Raw genomic sequence first — 18,256 nt, forward strand, 5'->3', positions numbered from 1 at the left:
CCAGTACGGAACTCTCTTTCTTCATGAGGGTGCAGCCTCTGTATTGTTCACTTCTCTTCAAAACTGCAGTACACTGCAAATACTTTATACTTATATGACCCCTGCAAAGCAGACAGTCAGAACAGCAGCTATGTAAAAAAATGGTTTTTTGTAGAGGTTGGTTAGCTGGATGCACTGTGATGCCAATTGCATGGGTTCAATTCCTGCACCAGCTGAGGTTACCATGAAGGATTGTCCTTCTCAACCCCTTCTCTTGCCCAAGGCAATATGACCCTCGGGTTAAACCACCACCAGTTGTCTCTCTCTGATGAGACAGCAGCCCTGTGGTCTGGTAAGACTAAGGCAACTTTACCTTACCTTTGCAAAATAGTCAACAGTTCTGAGGAAGGGTCACCGGACTCGAAACGTCAACTCTGATTTTTTTCTTCACAGGTGCTGCCAGACCTGCTGAGCTTTTCCAGCAACTTCTGTTTTTGTTCCTGATTTACAGCAACCGCAGTTTTTTCGGTTTTTAAAACAGTCATTCCTATTTAACCTGACCAACAATCAGTTACTTTAAAAATAAATCCACAAAAAGTGATTCTTTCACATCCTGAAATAGATCCAGGAAATTTATTTTACACATATTGATGACCATTTCATTTTAATACATCACCAATGACTGGAACTTTTGTGATGCCAGTCATCCTCTTAATCTATTAGGATGAAATTACCAAGCAGCAGGATTCACTTGTATGTTACAGTCTGAATATTCTAAACTTGTTCCAGCAACTGGCTGCATTTTAAACTGGTTGGATAAAGTAATTGTGCCAGAACAGGTGGCAGCCCTACTTCTACCCAATTAAACGATTTCAACATTAATAGAAAGCTTATCAAACTTGAAGCAGAATGTAATGACATTAAATTTAGTGTTCCAGCAGAACTGAGAGAACATTGGACCTGCATCGGTGATAACAGCACCTATTGATTAAAGAAAATGTCAATTTTAATGCAGTTTTCCCATTTCACAAATGAAGCATTTATGACACCCATGGGATCAGACCCATTACTGCTTTTTTCATTAATCGAAATTCTGTCAATTAACCCCCGTCACACTTGCACAAGCATCTCTGATAACACGGCATCCTTTAAAATAACAGTCTCTGACACTCCATGGTCTGTGCTGTAGCACTGACTGAGGCCCAGCCATTAATAAATGCTTGAAATAACCTTCTCTTTGTACTTGACCCCTTCCAATACTGTAAAACCTTAATTCTTTGACTGTCAAATGCATTGTTATAGCTGGACATTCACTCCCCATTAACACAGAGTCAACCTTCTGGCTTTGCGAGTCATTTTTACATAACAATTACAAGGCTCCATACTCTGTCTTTCACATCAAGATACAACTTATTCCTCCTATTTCAATTCAATTTTTCAGCAAGAAATCTCTCTAATGCTGGTTTATTTCAATTGCTTAATTTAAACAGTTGGATAAATTGAGCAAAAACTACTGAGTTAAGAGGAGTAGCCTGCACATTTGCTTTAAAAAAAGTGAAAGCAATGTGCACTGAGACCATTTGAGATGTTTTGTGTGCATTTAAATACATAGCACATTAAATAGTTTGTTTTAAAGCATCACTAATAATAAATATATTTCGTCCTTTTTTAAAAATATTTTCACTAGAAACCATAAGCAAAGCAGCTAAGGCAAACATTAACCCAGAGTGACAGTTCTGCCTCCTCGTCTTGATACTGCAGAACGCCGACAAATTTTCATGGATGAGAAACGATCATTCAGGGTCATATTTGTCTGCAACAGAACAGATTGTTGGAAATAAATAAAACTGCTGGGAGAGGTACAAACTGCTCAAAGATACTTGGCATGGATTTGTAAAGCGAAGGTCAGATATGAATAATCCAGTTGAATTTTTGAGGGCTCTGGTGGTTAGAAAAATGTCTACACATGTAGCTATGTAGAATTTCAAAAGGTCTTTGATCAATGTAACAGATGAAAAAGCCGCAGGTATTCAATGTCAATTGAAGCTAGACATATGATCATCGTAGTGGCAGAACACAAGGGAGGGTATGTATGTTTTGAAATAAGAAACAGTCCTTGACTATTTTTTTGTAGATTTAATGTCTGTCAATTAAATACTGATATTAATTTTCCTGCCATTAGTTCTGTTTATTAGAAGTTTAATATTTAGAACCTGCTTAGATCAGGCATATAACAATGCTGTCACACCTCTCTGCCATTTCAAGTCTTGTTCTGCTGGTATAAATATTTTGTCCAGCTGTAGAGTGTATGAAACAAAGCAAAAACTTTATTTCAAAGACATTTGGTTAAGTACATGAACAAGAAATGTTTGGAGGGATATGGGCCAAGAGCAGGCAAGTAGGACTAATTTACTGTGGGATTATGCTCGGCATGGGCTGGTTGGACCGAAGGAAAACTGATGTTTTCCCAGCCACCATCAGTTCTGAGGAAGGCTCACCGGACAGGAAACGTTAACTCTGTTTTCTCCTTCACAGATGCCGCCAGACCTGCCGAGCTTTTCCAGCAACTTTGTTTATGTTGTGTTGGTTGGACTGAAGGGTCTGTTTCCATGCTGTGTGACTCTGTAAGTTTGCATTTATGACTTAGCTCCCTATTCACGAAGATAAATTTAACGATGCACTGGTGAAAAGATAGGCCAAACTTATGAAGTCATTTTGGCAAATTTAAACTGTCATTTTGCTGGATTATCTGCAAACTCTGCTGGGATCCAATGACTATGACAATCAATATGCAAAAGGAGGTATGCTGATTTTGTTTGAAGGGTGGATTTGTGCCTGAAGAGATGCAAACACTGACCAGTACCCTGACCCCTGGCACTTAATATGAGAGTTTATTCAGACATACAAATATAAAAACGTACAGGTTAGGAACATAAGTAGGCCATTCAGCCCTACAAGCCTACGTTGCCATTCAATAAGACCATGGCTGACTCATTTGTGTTCTAAATTCCACATTCCCATCTATCCAAGATAACCTCTGACCCCCTTGCCTAACAAAAACATTTACCTACCTTCGCCTTAAACATATTCAATGATCCCACCTCCGTGACCTTCTGAGGCCGGAAGTTGCACAACTTCCAAGAGAAAAAAACTATCCTAAAAAGGGGAACCCTAATTTTAAAAGCGTCCCCTAGTCCTCAATGCATTCACTACGTAAACTTCCTTTCCGTGTCTATCTTGTCAAGATCACTCAGGATCTTATACACATCAGTAAAGCATTCTTTGCTCCAATGTAAACAAGCCCAACCTGCTCACTTTTTCTTCAAAAGACATTCATAAGACATTCTCCTCACTCCAGGTATCAATTTAACAGACCTTCTCTGAGTTGCCTCCAATGCATTTATATCCTTCCTGAAATAAAAAAAACCAAAACTGTACACAGAATTCAAGACATAGTCTCATAATGTTTTGATTAGCTAAAGCATAACATCCTTACTTTTATATTTAATTCTTTTCCAAGTAAAGGCTAGGAACTCATTAGCTTTCCTGATTACATGCTGTTCCTGCATACTAACCTTTTGGGACTCATTTATGTATCATACAGTGGTTCCCAACAACTGCACCTCCATCCTGAAACTAGCTTTCAGAAGCTAAATTTGCTATTGGGCTTGTGCAGATGGGTGACTATGATGTACTGGCAGTATTTTAAGCGTTTGTTAGGTGCTCTCCAAATTCCAGCATTGGAAGACATTAGTATGCATGATTCTGGAATAAGTGCCAAGAAATAAAATTCACTGATGTGAGGGACGTAAAAGTGTTTTCACACAAAGGCAATTTGTCCTGGTTGAATGGAGTGGGTCTGATCCTAACTGTTCTGTAGCTTCACTTGAGAGTCACTTTAGTTTCTGACAACTTAACACAATTTGTTGTTGGCCTGGTCCAATCAAATGCATTCTCAGTCACTTTTTGAAAACATTGAAAATGTGCACAGTCAGAAACAAAGGCAAGGGTTGGGATGTCCCATTGTTTCATACCAGGTTTTGTGATCACATTGGGTCAGAATGATAGATTATTAAATATAAAATATTCAGGCTCTGGAACTGGACAGGGCATAAAAATGGTCTTGATCATCACTATGTGGTTACCCCATACTTTGTTGCTTCTGATGCAGATATCAAACAAATGTTTGCCTGCTAGATTAAATGACTGTAGTCTATAGCCAGTATTAAGCACACTTTTGAGAGGCAGCTCACCTGAGTAGGGAACAATAAATTGTGGGGATAGCATGAGATAAACATAGAAACATAGAATATAGGTGCAGGAGTAGGCCATTTGGCTCTTCAAGCCTGCACCACCATTCAATACGATCATGGCTGGTCATGCAATCTAGTATCCCATTCCTGCCCTCTCCCCGTACCCCTTGATCCCTTTAGCCACAAGGGCCACATCAAGCTCTCTCTTGAATGTATTTAATGAAATGGCCCCACCAGCTTTCTGAGGGAAAGAATTCCACAGGTTCGCAACTCTCTGAGTGAAGAAATTCTTCCTCATCTCAGTCCTAAATGGCTTACCCCTTATTCTCAGACTGTGACCCCTCGTTCTGGACTTCCCTAACATTGAGAAAATTCATTCTTCATATAGGATTTTACATGTTTCTGTGATATTCCCCACCTCATTCTTCTAAATTCCAGCAAATACAAGCCCAGTCAATCGAGTCTTTCCTCACGTGTCGGTCTTGCCATCCCAGGAATCAGTCAGGTGAACCTTTGCTGGACTCCCTCAAATAGCAAGAAAGTCCTTCCTCAGACTAGGAGACCAAAACAGCACACAATATTCAAGATGTGGCCTCACCAAGGCCCTGTATAATTGCAGCAAGACATCCTTATTCAAATCCTCTCCATAGCAATGTCCAGTTCTGGAGCCTGAATATTTTATATTTAGTAATCTACCATTCTGGCCCAATGTGATTGCAAAACCTGGTGAGAAACCATGGGGCATCCCATCCCTTGCTTTTGTTTCTGAACTTCTGAAAGCCATCAGCTTTCCTTACTGCCTGCTGCACCTGCATGTCAACCTTCAGCGACTGTTCCACCATGACACCCAGGTCTTGTTGCACCTCACCTTTTCCTAAACTGCCACCAATCAGATAATAATTTGTCTTCTTGTTTTTGCAACCATAGTGGACAATCTCACATTTATCCACATTATATTGCATTTGCCAAGTATCTGCCTACTCAGCCATTCTGTCCAAGTCACCCTGCCTCCTCCTCACAGCACACACTGCCACACAGCTTAAAGTCATAAAGCTTGCTCAAAACTCTAAAAGGAAGTTGTATTTTGGCTAAAACCTGTACTGGAAACCATTCTACAGCAGATGCTGACTTGGGAACCACAGCAGAATAATACAACGTGATAGACAGCACAGAATGTGACAGAGGGCAGTCTCCAACAATTTCCAACATTACACTGCAGGCCTTGCTGCAGGAGGTGGGACGTGCATTATCCGTAGTGGGATAGCAGGCAGTGAGATCAAGCTAATTTGAAAGCAGGAATCCAACCCTGGTTGCAGGGCCACAAAAGGTTCAATGACCTTATTCAAATGGTTAAGATCAGTGAATGCATCTTTCACTGCTGTATCCCACCCCCTGCACTATCTGCCTCATGAACTGCTCAATGCACCAGGCTACACCAACAATTTCCATCAACCTCATGCTGCAAGCCTCATATCCATATCTCACAGTTCGTATGGCACTGTTAACTGTCCAATCATGCCAGTCACTTCACTCAAATACATTACACCACACTCACTTAAAATTTCCCTCTCTCCTAGGATAAAGTGGTATACAAACACAAGCCCTTTCCTCTCTTCTAGGATAAAGTAATATACAAACACAAGCCCTGACAGACAAAATCAGTGCCATCATTGGAACAAACACGTCTGAGACAACTTCATTACTTACCTGTCTTCTCGCGTCCTATTCCCTTCATGTTTCAATCTCTTCTTTACAAACTGTGTAAATATAAAGGCATCTCTTGCTTTCTAACCTGCGCCCAACCACCCTCTCCTCACATGACCCTATCCTTGTGACCTGCAACTTAGCTAGGCGGTGGTGGAAAAAGAAGAGACTGAAGAACAGAAAGAAATTGGGGAAGTAGAAATATCACCACACGCAGCTACCATGACTATTCTTATAAAGGCTGCATGGTGCATCTGATAGCCAGAGATGTTGATATTTATTAGGGCTAAGAATGACCATTGGGATTGCAGATTAACAAACTGAAAACTTGATGTGATGAATATGCATGAATAGCCATGCTTTATTGTTGAATCTTTGAGATAGTAATTCCTGAGGGTGAAGGTCTGTTTTCAAGTGATATTGATTTGGACATTGGGATGCTGCAGAGGATTTGAAATACTGTGGGTGGAATATGTCTGCCCTCCATTGGGATTAAAGCAGATATCACCAATTCAGTGATAACATTAGTGTAAGCAGCACTTATACTTCATGAGTTATTATAGTTTCAACCAGCTAGAACGAGTTTACTTTACTGGTCATCAGTATCAACATAATTTATTCATAGAATTAAGGAAACTTAAAAGGAGACCATTCAATCTATTGTATATGTGCTTCCTCTTTGATGGAGTAATTGTGCTTTGTTTAATGTCTCTTTAAATTTCTAATTCAATCACCTGTTTCAAGTCTCTTTTAAAATTCTTTTTCAAATGGGGTTCTCTCAGATTTTTGGGTAGAGTTTTCCAAGTGTCTGACAAATTTCTCAGTGAAGATATGTCTCCTTATCTCCCCTCTACATCATTTGCCAATGATTTTAGTTTGCTTCTTTTGGCTTTTCTCGTATTACCTGGCATCACCACAATTCTCCAAGGCTCCTTAGAAAGCACCTTCTAAACCCAAGACTACAAGGATAAGGGCAGCAGATACATGAGAACACCACCACCAACAAGTTCCCTTGCAAACCACACACCATCCTAACTTGGAAACATATTGTCATTCCTTCAGTGTTGCTGTGTCAAAATTGTGGGACTCTCTCCACTTGCATTATGGGTCTACCTACAGCACGTGAAACTGCAGTGGTTCAAGAAGGCTACACTTTCCCAAGGGTAACTAGTGATGGGCAATAAATGCTGTCCCAGCCAGCAACACCCACATCCCAGATGAATGAATTTTAAAAATGTTGATTGGTCAATTTTATGTCAACTATATCATTTTTGGAATTGGTGGATGGTTTTGCTGCCAAATGCCCTTCCTGCCACTAGCCCTCCCTATCTTCTCTGGGCTGTGGACCAGCACCGATACACCCTAGCTTGTCTGTGCCAGTGAACGTGTTCTTTGGTCATAGAGTATGACACAAACCTGGGCAGCAGAATTACCCACTGAAGCATCCTAACTCTTGATTACTTTGAGTCTAAGACCTGTCTGATTATTGACCTATTCACCACTTGGAATTGTTTCTTTTATTTATTTATTTTATCAAAGTCATTTGTCCCACGGCAAATCTTTATTAGACGTCTATAAATCTATTTGTCAAGGAATACAGTACTAATTTTGTCAACTACACCTCATCACTGAAGACCACTATCCCTGGTGACATCTGCTAAACGTACAGGTGTACTCTCACTAAAGCCTTTATATCATTTCTGAAGTACAGAATTGTACACAAGTCTCCAGTTGAGGCTAACCAGTGAGCTATGAAGTTCCACAATGTTTTTAATTTATAAATTCAAGGATCTCATTCTTTAAAAAAAATTAACTTTAACTATTTGCCCTGACTTTAATGCTTTGTGTATATTGACACCAAGGCCTCTCTGTTCATCTACATTTGTAAAAATCCTGTCATTTTGTATTCATCTTTCAAAACTACATCTCTTCACACTTACTCACATTGAGCCTCATCAGTCATGTCTGTGCCCATTTCTCCATCCTGTATGTCTTATGCTGAAGCCTTTACGTGTCCTCATCATTATCTACTATTGCACTGAATTGCACATCATCTGCAAACTTTATAGTGCTGTTCCTGTGTCTGAGTCTAAGTTGTTTATACAATTAAAAAAAAAATGGACCCATGCATGAAAGTTATATATCCACCATCATCTTTTGTTTCCTGTCACTGAGCCAATTCTGCATTTGTACCACCACTTTCCCCATAATTATTTGATCTATGGGCTTCCACCTTTTTTGCGCTTTGTCAAATGCCTTCCAAAGGTTCATATTTACATCAACTTCACTACCTTGATCAAACTTCTTTGTCAGCTCAAAGTATTCAACCAAGTTAGTCAAACACAATTTGCCTTTAGCAAATCAATACCAGCTCTTTTTGATTAACCCATGTCCTTTGATCCGAAAGTATTTACCCCTCAATAGTTTCCAATAACTTATGCACCACTGACATTAGGCTGCCTGATTTGAATAGTGGCATATTAGCAACCCTCCTGTCCTCCTACACTACACCTGTAATCAATGAGAATAGACCAATGCAATTGCAATGTCCACCGATGCTTCCTTCAGCAACACAGGATTCATTCCAACTGCATTAGACTTCTTAACAACTTTCAGAAGTGCTAACCTTTATAATACGTCTTTGGTGTCTACTACAATCCTATCCATAACCTTCCCCTCCTCTTCTACGGTCACCACCTAGCTTTGTTTTTCTGAGCCTATATCAATCACCTTATCCAAATTCTATTCTATTTTTTGTGAGATGACTGAAATTTGCCAACGAATTTGTTTATTTATCTCCTGTCACTGTCTGAAGCTTTATTAAAGAGAACTGCCACCTCATCCTGCTTTGCAATTGTGTAACAACATTTGATCCAGAAGCAGAACAGCATGGTGAATTTGTAATTTAAAATGGTTGAGAAGTACTTTTCAGAGTTTGCATTAATTGTAAAGAGATTAATTATGATTTCCCTGGATAAAAATAAATGGCTATGTGACCTGGCAACTTTTGACCTGGAAGTACCAACAGGAAGAAAATTAAAATGCCAACACGGTGTAGGCGAGGATAAAGAAGGTGCAGCAAGGTAAGGACAGAGAAAGCATATTTACAAGGAGCTGTACAAAACAGGTTAAAAGGGACAGACAGCATAAAAGAGGATTATGGCAGAAATTGTAAAGTAGGATTGTAAAGCAGTACTATGCTTCAGTTGTGCCAGAGCCAATTGGTTCATTTAACAAGATTTACTAAAGGAGTTCAATGAAGAATCTGTGCAATCAAAGCTGTGGTGAAGCCAGCTATGGAGGTTCTGAAATACAGCGACATTTATGGGACAACTGTCTCCAAGGAACTCCAAAAGACTGGAGCTCTTATTGCAGGTGACTCAAAGACCAAATCCACTCAGTAAGAAAATGAGAGATCCAATGCTGGAAGCCTGAGACATTTATGACAGTTGTGTGTGGGAGGTGGTGTGAATGCATATCATCTTGTAAGATAGTCTTTTTTGTATCTTCTATTCCATGTGTACTAAATACATATATCATGCAATTTGCCTATTAATTTATGTTTAATTTACAGTGATTCTGATTCATTCTAAAGTAAAATGTGCAAAAAGTGAAAACTTTAATTAGTAATTTCTTCATTGGGTGATTTGATAAATTTGGTTAATTTGCTTTACAGTTTCTCCAAGGGGATTGTAACAATTTGCATCAAATAGATTCAGTTCTGAGCCACTTAATATATCCCACCTGTTTAGAATTGTAACACCATCCTTAAACATATCATACCCTCCCATCTTTTTTACTGTTCAACTGGACTTAATACAGCCCAATCATAGTGGCAGGGCCCACTTAAGGTGGGAAAGGCTTCATACCAGGTAACTGCAAAATCACCCACAATTAAGTCAGAGAATGGGTTGACACAGAATTCCTGACTACTGCCAGTGGGACATTAATTAGGCTCATTAATGAGATCAATTGACATGCACTTTCTGATCTCACCATACTTTAGTGGTGGCTCAGGGATTAGATGATGACACACAGCTTTCCCTCGCACTTGGAAGGGTGACCTGTCAAGTTTCCAGCAGTTTTCAGGGAGGTCCCTCATACTCAATGATGGGCCCCACATCAGGAAGCAGTGGTTGAATTCCGTTGAATTTTTTTCTCTCTCAGAGCATATCCTGCAGTGTTACCCTGTACCTTAACACCAGGGAGGCAACACATCATTTGAAAATGACATTTGTGATTACAGACATATTGACTGTTTCACAACTTGCTTAATGTGCTTTCATCTTAATTAACACAGGAGGAGGTGGGAAGTGGTGCAAGATCATTGAAGGAAATAGAAAACTGGCAGTGGAAGTGTGAACATTAGGTAAGGGGACTGTGAAAATAAACTGAAGTCCAAAGGGATTCAGCAGATACAACAGAATGCATTTACATTAACCAGAAGCAACTTCAGACCATGAAAAGAATGTCAACAGACATAACAAATTTTATGATTTAGGGAAGTCTACCCCTCACAAGCTTTTGGGTAGCAGTCCAGCTGCAATAGAATAGGAGGTTGCTTCTACTCTCTGTTAGATTACAAAATCTTATTTTATGTTATGGCAAGGACAGTTTCTGCCACTGCTGTTAATACTTTTGGTGCTCCTGTACTCCAGGTTTTCCTTTTAGTCTTTGCCCAATTCTACGTACGTAACTTACATGTTTCCTACTCTGTTCTGTCTTCATCTCTTATATTTTCCCCTAAAACAGATTGTGTTTAATCTTTCCACAGCTCCCATCACAGATATGTCTGTAAAGATTGGGTACTTTTGCAACACTTTAGCTTAGAGTGTTCATTACTTCCTTTAATTAAATCATAGATCGAGAAGAGGACATTATCCCCCATCATCCCACAATCCAACTTCCAAATTTACTGGAGCTAGGCAAGTCACTTTTGCCAAAATACCGTGGAAACTCTGTGATGATGCATTTCACCATAGAAGATCTGCAGGGTTCAGGGCAGAGAGAGATAAACAAGCATCAGAATGGAAATCTAAATCCTTATTTCTAAATCCCAATATGTTGACTTCAATCTGAATGCACATCCTCTATTTCTAATATTTAGTTTTAAAACCCCTTTGAAATCCAGAGAAAAATAGTAAAAATACCAGAAACCATGGTCCAAATTCAACTTGGATGACAGCAATGCTTATTTAGCTTTCCATGCATATAATCAACATATATCAACATGCTATCATTATACTTGTAAGCCACTGATCTCTACTTACATTCTTTGTACTGTTGAGAAGACTGCTATAGCCATGAAATTCAGCGGTGTAACACCACTATGTAGTCTGCCTTTGTTCCCTGGGGCAGGCAGTGTTTCATATGCTTCATATACAGAATATGCAGCATTCCTCAGTGACGGGGATGCATGCAGCTGAACCCCTTGCATGTGCCCAAGCATGTTGAAGTGGAACTACCCTGATATCACACAGTCCGAGTGGTTGACGTGACAACTTGTGACCTCTACAACCCAGAAGGATAAGAGTAGCTGATGCATAGGAACACCTTTACCTGCACATTCCACTCCAAGCTTCGATCATCCTGACTTGGAACACTATCCTTTCACTGTCACTGCATCAAAATCCTGGAATTTGCTCTCTAAAAGCTCTGTACCTACATGACAAAAACCACAACCCTTAAAGGCGGCAGCTGCTCACTATCTTCTCAAGGGCAACTAGGGATGGGCAGTAAATTTTGGAAGGAGCCTTTTCAAAGGCTCCCTCAACAATACCTTCCACTACTGTCTAGGACAAAGGCAACAGACGCATGGAAACCTCACCACCGGCTAGTTATCCCCTAAGTCACCAACCTTCCTGAGTTGAAACAGCATTGCTGTTCCTTCATTGTTAATATGTCAAAGTCCTGAATCTCCTTTCCTAACAGCACTGTATGTTTACCTTCACTACTGCAGTGATTCAGAAAGGTGGCTTATCTTCACCCTAAGGGAAATAGGAATGGGCAATAAATGCTGGCCTTGCCAGCAATGCTCACATCCCATGAACAAATGTTTAAAAAAGGATTCAATTACAATCGATTACCTGGTTGGCTATACTCTTAAAGTTGAACCCCAGATAAACTCCTTTTGGTTGATTCCTCACTGCTTTAGTTGCCATCCTTTTTCTTTCATTCAAAGATGGGTGTTGGATTCTTCGTTTCTGACTGTGAATGTAACATGTACTTTTAATTAAATCTCTGCATTGTTTCAGACAATTGTACAGAGAATTTCACATCTTAAAATGATGATATCATTATTTTTTATTATTAAGAATTTAAAATGCTGCCATCAGACATCTAAGACATTATTTGCGCTGGTTTGCAGCAATTCTAACAAGCTTAGTGTTTTCAACTATTACTTTGGGAACAAAAGATGAGCAAATATTACTGCTTAAGCAGCAGCACAAATTGGCATATTGAGTGGAACAAATATTATTAAAGATATATTGTGGAGACTTGCTTTTCTAATTGACACATTATACATTCATATCTGTAAAAGAAATTATTTATACTTGGCCATTGAAAACACTGGCACCACATAACTTATTGTCCTTCCTCAATTGACACAAGGGCATCGAGAGTAAAGATGTTCAATCACACATGAAAGGACCAAGTATTAGGTACAATATCAAAGATATTGGAATCAGTGGCGATGATAGTATTGAGGAAATGGAGTATGGACAATTGAGCACTGATTCAGTTTCTCAATCTGACAGTTTTGCTGAACAGCAATCATCTTAGATTTGATATGATTCCTGAAGGATATTAACATTGCAGTATCCCATTCAGCAATTGAAATTGAAGTGGAGGAATTAGGTTCGTCAAAAAAAAATACACCAACCACATTTATTTCCTAGGACACCCATTTGTATTTCCAATCCCACCTCCTTCCTCACTTATTTGCATGTCACCCGACCCACACCCAAACACCATCAGATTAAAACCAAGAGTTGTAATTATAAAGAATCTTTAACAGGGTGAAAGATGCTTCACTGGATTGTTACCAAACAAAATGTGGCAGGGAGCTACATGAAGAAATATTGGAGTGGCTGACCAAGAGTTTGGACAAGGAGGCAGACTTTAAGGAGCACATTAAATGGAGAAAATAGAGGTTGTGAGGAATTCCACAGCATACAGCTTTGGATACTAAAGCTATCAATGATGGAATGAATGGTGGATTAAAATCAGGGACACACAAGAGGCTAGAATTTGAAGAAGCGGAGAAATCTCCAAGATTTGCCGGGTTAGGGTGGCTACAGAGATACGGAAGGACTGATCCAATTGAGATTTTTTTGAAAATTACGATGAGAACTTTAAAACTGAGATGATGCTAGACCAGAAGTTAATGTAGGAAAGGGAATATAACTGCGATGGGTGAACAGGTCTTGGGTCGGGTAGCTCAGTTGGCTAGGTGGCTGGTTTGCAATGCAGATTGATGCCAACAGCAATGGGTTCAATTTCTGCACCAGCTAAGATTACCATGATGGACTCACCTTCTCAACCTCTCCCTTTATTGAGGCATGTTGACTCTAAGGACCACCAGTTATCTCTCTCTAATGTCAGAGCAGATCCATGGCTTGGTAAGACCAAGGCAACTTTACGTTATTTTTTACCAGTTGGTCTTTCACAGTAATTCAACAACTTTAAAAAGGTATTTTCTGGTGCTAATCACAAATGATAAAATGTACTGTATTCTTCACAAACTCTAGGTATTCTACAGAAATGCTGAATCAACTAGAAACTATATCTAATTCAAGATCAATTTCAACCTGGGAACAATAATGTGAGTTCTAAGGGTGGATAGCTGATTCAGTATTCAATGTTCAGAGCTCCTGGCTGATGTTAAACAGAGCAGCTCTGATCTCCAATGATTTAGGTACCACCAGGAAGATACTTCTACAGATACATTCAGTTGTAAGCTGCATAGGTGCATGCCTTGGCATAGTTGGGTGTAAATTCATGTGCAGCTGTGTTTGACAGTGTGAGGAACTGACTAAAAAAGGAGATCCCAACTACCAAGGATGTGGGAACATTTTTGTTATCATTTGTAGGAAACTTTATTGTGAAATTGAAACAGCAAATACTAGAAATATTCAACAGCTCCAATAGTACCTTTGGAAAGGGAAATAGAGTTAGTGTTTTTGGTCAATGACCCTTCACTAGTGCTCTAATGAGCTTTGATGAAGGGTCATTGACTTGATTCATTAACTCTGTTCTTCTCTCTTTATACATACTGCCCGACCTGCTAAGTAACTCCCGCACTTTCTGTTTTTGTTTCAGATTGACAGCATCCACCATGTTTTGCCACTGTAATGTGAATGCCCGCTTAATCTCTGCTGCAGGATGGGGTAAAGCTGTTGGAGATCTTATTTTTACAGGTTCCCCAAGTCCTCCTTCCACACCTACTTTGCTGATAATATCCCATTGAGATACATAATGTATGCTATGATTCACCGCGAGCAATTGAAATACATATGCTGGTATAAAGAATATTAATGTTGACTTACACCGCTTGCTGGTTGGGTATGGATACTGTTAGGATGGAGCTGGAAGTGGATTGCTGTCGCCACCTAGAAATCAAAGGTATGCAGTGATCAATCTAAAATCAACCCAGTCTAACACCATGTAAAAATACATTTGAAATCTCTAAAGCAATGTGATAACAAGATTCTCAGACAACTTAGATTTACACAAAGCACATGATTTGCTTAACCAAAACTACTGGGAGAATTTTCCAGCATCTTAGAGCCATCTTACTTTCCAAACAGTCTTACAAATAATCCCATTTTCTTTAGGATAACTCAATTGGTGCTGTCAGCCTTGGTTCAACAGTAGTGGTTCTTACATCTGCGTCAGAAAGTTATCAGGTCAAGACCCATTTCACAAACTTGAGGCCATCACCTAGGCTGGCATTTCAGCGCTGCAGCATTCAACCTGCTCTCGCTCATATGAGACGTAAAAACAAAAATTCCATCATCCTAATGGAATGTCAGCCATACATCTCAAAAAATTCTGAATACAGTTATAGATCCCATCTGAAGTACTGCATTCATTTTTGGGTAATGCACATCAGAAAATTCACAGGACGGGATTTAGTGCTCTGTGCACTAAGTGTTGGTGCATAAAACTTAAGGACCGACTACCTGCTTGCCCAACCAACGTGAATGTTTGCCAGATCAAGCAACAATGATGCTCGAGTGCTGTCCAGTGAAATTAATTGTCCAATCAGGAGCATCACCACTGAAATCTCACCCCATCTGAGCTTGTTAGCAAATCAAGAGGCCAACAGCCTCAGGGAGCTGGAGACCATCATTGGTGGCTTAGGCTGTGCAGTCATGAATGGTTGGACTGGCAAACAGTTACGTCTTTTTTGGGGTGGTCAGGCATTAAAGGTAATATAATGGCTTTGCTTAAAAAAAAAGTTAATGTTTTTACACAGTCAATTTGAACATTCAGAGGGAATTTAGATAAACCTCGATGTGAAAATAGAGTCAAGTTTCAGATGAACTTTCAATTGCATTCTCGGAAGGTGATTGACACTGTTGATTTTGCACCAAATGCTGGCACAAGACTCTTACTATCCAGCAGTGGAAACCCGCTGTTACAAAGCTTTGATAACTTAGGGAACAAAGGGGGAAGATATGCTTTAAAAGACAGGTGAATGTCATTGCCTTCAGACCAAATCTTTTAAAATGTGTGGAAAAAAAAATGAGTGGAATATGACTCAGGATGCTCTAAGTGTATGTACACGTAGAGCTACCATTGAGACTGTTGCCTCAAGACTGGTTGACTGCAGTCTGCTGGCTGAGCATCACAGATAGCTATCCAAGACAGCCAACATGTAATTGCATTTGTATTTTGAGGAAAGAGTCATAAAAAGAAATACATTTTGGGTTGGCACATCAACTGGAACAGGTTAAAATATTCAGTCAGGTTACAAACCCTCATAGTAAAGCTTGACCAACCTCCCAACAACATTGCACCTTTGAAACAGATCCTATGTATAATGTTTTACAATATACATAGGTGAGGTACAAGTTTAATTGTGGTTTACTATGCACAGGATAAAAAGACCCTCACAATTATATCTCAGTTGCTAATCTTATTTTGGCTCTGTTGCTTCCAGTGGAGAGTTTCAACCACTGCATGCACATATTATGAATCCCCAGAAGCCAAAGATAGCCAACCCCCCACATATTTTAAAATTTTAACCCCATAATATTTGTGAGATGTCATCAACAGATTTACCACCTGGAAGCCAGTCTTGTTAACAGGTCTAGCTTTCAGTCAGTCAGCTGTTAGTCCCCGGAGGGGTAGGGCTAGGGATTCAGAGACTTGGGGAGATGGGAGATGAGAGATAGTGTTATCACAGGTTTTAGTGGGAAGTTTGGACGTCTATGGGTTTGGGAATTAGCATTGCACGTATGGAGTTGTTAGCTTTACAAACACACAAGAAGTTACCACAGGGTTGCTCTCTCATTGGAGATAGACTGGTGGTGGCCCAACCGGAGGGTCACTATGCCTCAGGTGAGGGGAGAAGTTGAGAAGCACAGTCCTTCATGGTAATCTCAGCCTGTGCAAGAATTGAACCCACACTGTTGACTTCCTTCTGCATTGCAAACTAGCTGTCCAGCCAACTGAGCTAACTCCACCCTCCACTTTCAGAGAGACAGGACTGGCACTGGTTTAACCTGAGGGTCACAATGCCTGTAATGAGGGGAGAGGTTGAGAAGGACAATCGATCATGGTAACTGCTGCTGGTGCAGGAATTGAACCCATGCATAGACCTTAGAACCTTTGATAGAACATATGTCTAAAAGACAATTACTTACATCCTAGTTCTTTGTTTCTTCTGCCCATCTCTTACACCCAGTGATGGAAACTAAAAATGAGACAAATGAATAAGCAAAATGAATTAAACTCCTTAACTCAGGACATCCTATTCACTTTGGATTCTAAATTTTATTGCTGTCACTATACAGAAACAATCCAAGATAAATTTCTGGTAGGAGCAATGACTGCAGATGCTGGAATCTGTACTGTAAACAACAAATGCTGGAGATCACAGCAGGTCAGGCAGCTTCCACAGAGAGAGAGCAAGCTAACATTTTCGAGTCTAGATGACCCTTCATCAGATAAATTTCCATTAAGATGATCTATGTTAAATAATATTTCTAAAAACTCAAATATTTGTTGCCTCAACATGGCAAACATTTACAGTCACAGTACGAACATTTAAGTTGGAATACTACACTCAGCTCTGGACATCACACTAGGAAAGATGCCGAGGCCTTGGATAAAGTGTATATAGGGGATAATAGGCTGCAGCTATGTGGAAAGATTGGAGTAGATGGAGTTGTTTTCCATACAACACAGAGGATTAAGAAGAGATTTCAATGAGGTCTTCAAATTCATGAACGGCTTTGACAATGTAAATAAAGAGAAACTGTCTCCAGTGGCAGAAGTATCAGAATTTAAAGCATGCATATACCAGGTAAATGGCAGAAGAACGAGGGCCAACACAAAGAAACATTTTTATACAATGAATTTTCATCATCTGGGATTTGTCTGAACAGATGGTAGAAGCAAATTCAATGATAACATTTAAAAGTGAAATGGGCAATTTCTTGAAGTGGAAAAAGGTACAACTCAATAGGAAAGGATGTACTTTAGTGGGAAGAACGAGGAGAGACAATTGATGTTAAATTGTACAATTTGAAAGGGGATGCATGAAAGGGTCCTTGTGCATACATTTTTGAAATTGGCAAGACAGATTAAAAAACCAATTATTAAAGTTTATGAAATACTGGATTTATATAGAGGCATTGGAAACAAAAATCAAGAAATTATGTTTAATCTATATAAAACACTAATTGGATCCAAATTGAAGTACTGTGTCTAATTCTGTGCATTACACCTTCGGAAGGATGAGAGGGATTTGGAGAGGAGGGAACAGTATAGACTGAATGGTTCAAGGCTGAAAGATTACATTTCTGTGGTTAGACTGGTTGTTCCTCTTGGAGCAAAAAACCAAAGATGAGATTTGATAGCAGTGTTAAAATCTCAGATGGTTCCAGCAAAGTAAGTGAGCAGAAAAAGTATGGGTTGGTGAGCTCAAATGGTTAGTGTTTGTTGAAGAACAATGCCGACAGCATGGATTCTGTTCCTGTCCCAACTGAGGTAGTTCTTGGAGTCTATTCTTTCTCATATTGCTTGTGGTTATAATACGGCATAACTCATAGTTATCAACCTGCAGCCAGTGAGGACAATACATGGAG

General features: G+C 39.6%; 1 protein-coding gene and 1 long non-coding RNA gene across 4 annotated transcripts in view; one reads left to right on the forward strand and one right to left on the reverse strand.

Moving 5' to 3' along the window:
- Positions 1-612: 612 nt before the first annotated feature.
- The window catches only part of LOC109923744 (UAP56-interacting factor-like), a 47,147-nt gene continuing 29,503 nt past the window's right edge, over positions 613-18,256 (reverse strand). For all 3 annotated transcript variants that reach the window (XM_048605371.1, XM_048605372.1, XM_048605373.1), the window contains 4 exons: positions 16,811-16,860; positions 14,486-14,548; positions 12,023-12,143; positions 613-1,792 (listed from right to left, as the gene is read on the reverse strand). In XM_048605371.1, coding sequence (XP_048461328.1) covers positions 1,697-1,792; positions 12,023-12,143; positions 14,486-14,548; positions 16,811-16,860 — 330 coding nt within the window. In that variant the 3' untranslated portion in view covers positions 613-1,696. The remainder of the gene's footprint in view (positions 1,793-12,022; positions 12,144-14,485; positions 14,549-16,810; positions 16,861-18,256) is intronic.
- LOC125484870 lies at positions 2,573-16,586 on the forward strand. Its single transcript, XR_007263676.1, has 3 exons — positions 2,573-2,603; positions 10,237-10,305; positions 14,259-16,586. It is a non-coding gene; the product is annotated as an uncharacterized LOC125484870 (long non-coding RNA).

The sequence above is a fragment of the Rhincodon typus genome, chromosome 14 (genome assembly GCF_021869965.1).
Source record: "Rhincodon typus isolate 14 chromosome 14, sRhiTyp1.1, whole genome shotgun sequence".
In the NCBI taxonomy this organism is placed as follows: domain Eukaryota; kingdom Metazoa; phylum Chordata; class Chondrichthyes; order Orectolobiformes; family Rhincodontidae; genus Rhincodon; species Rhincodon typus.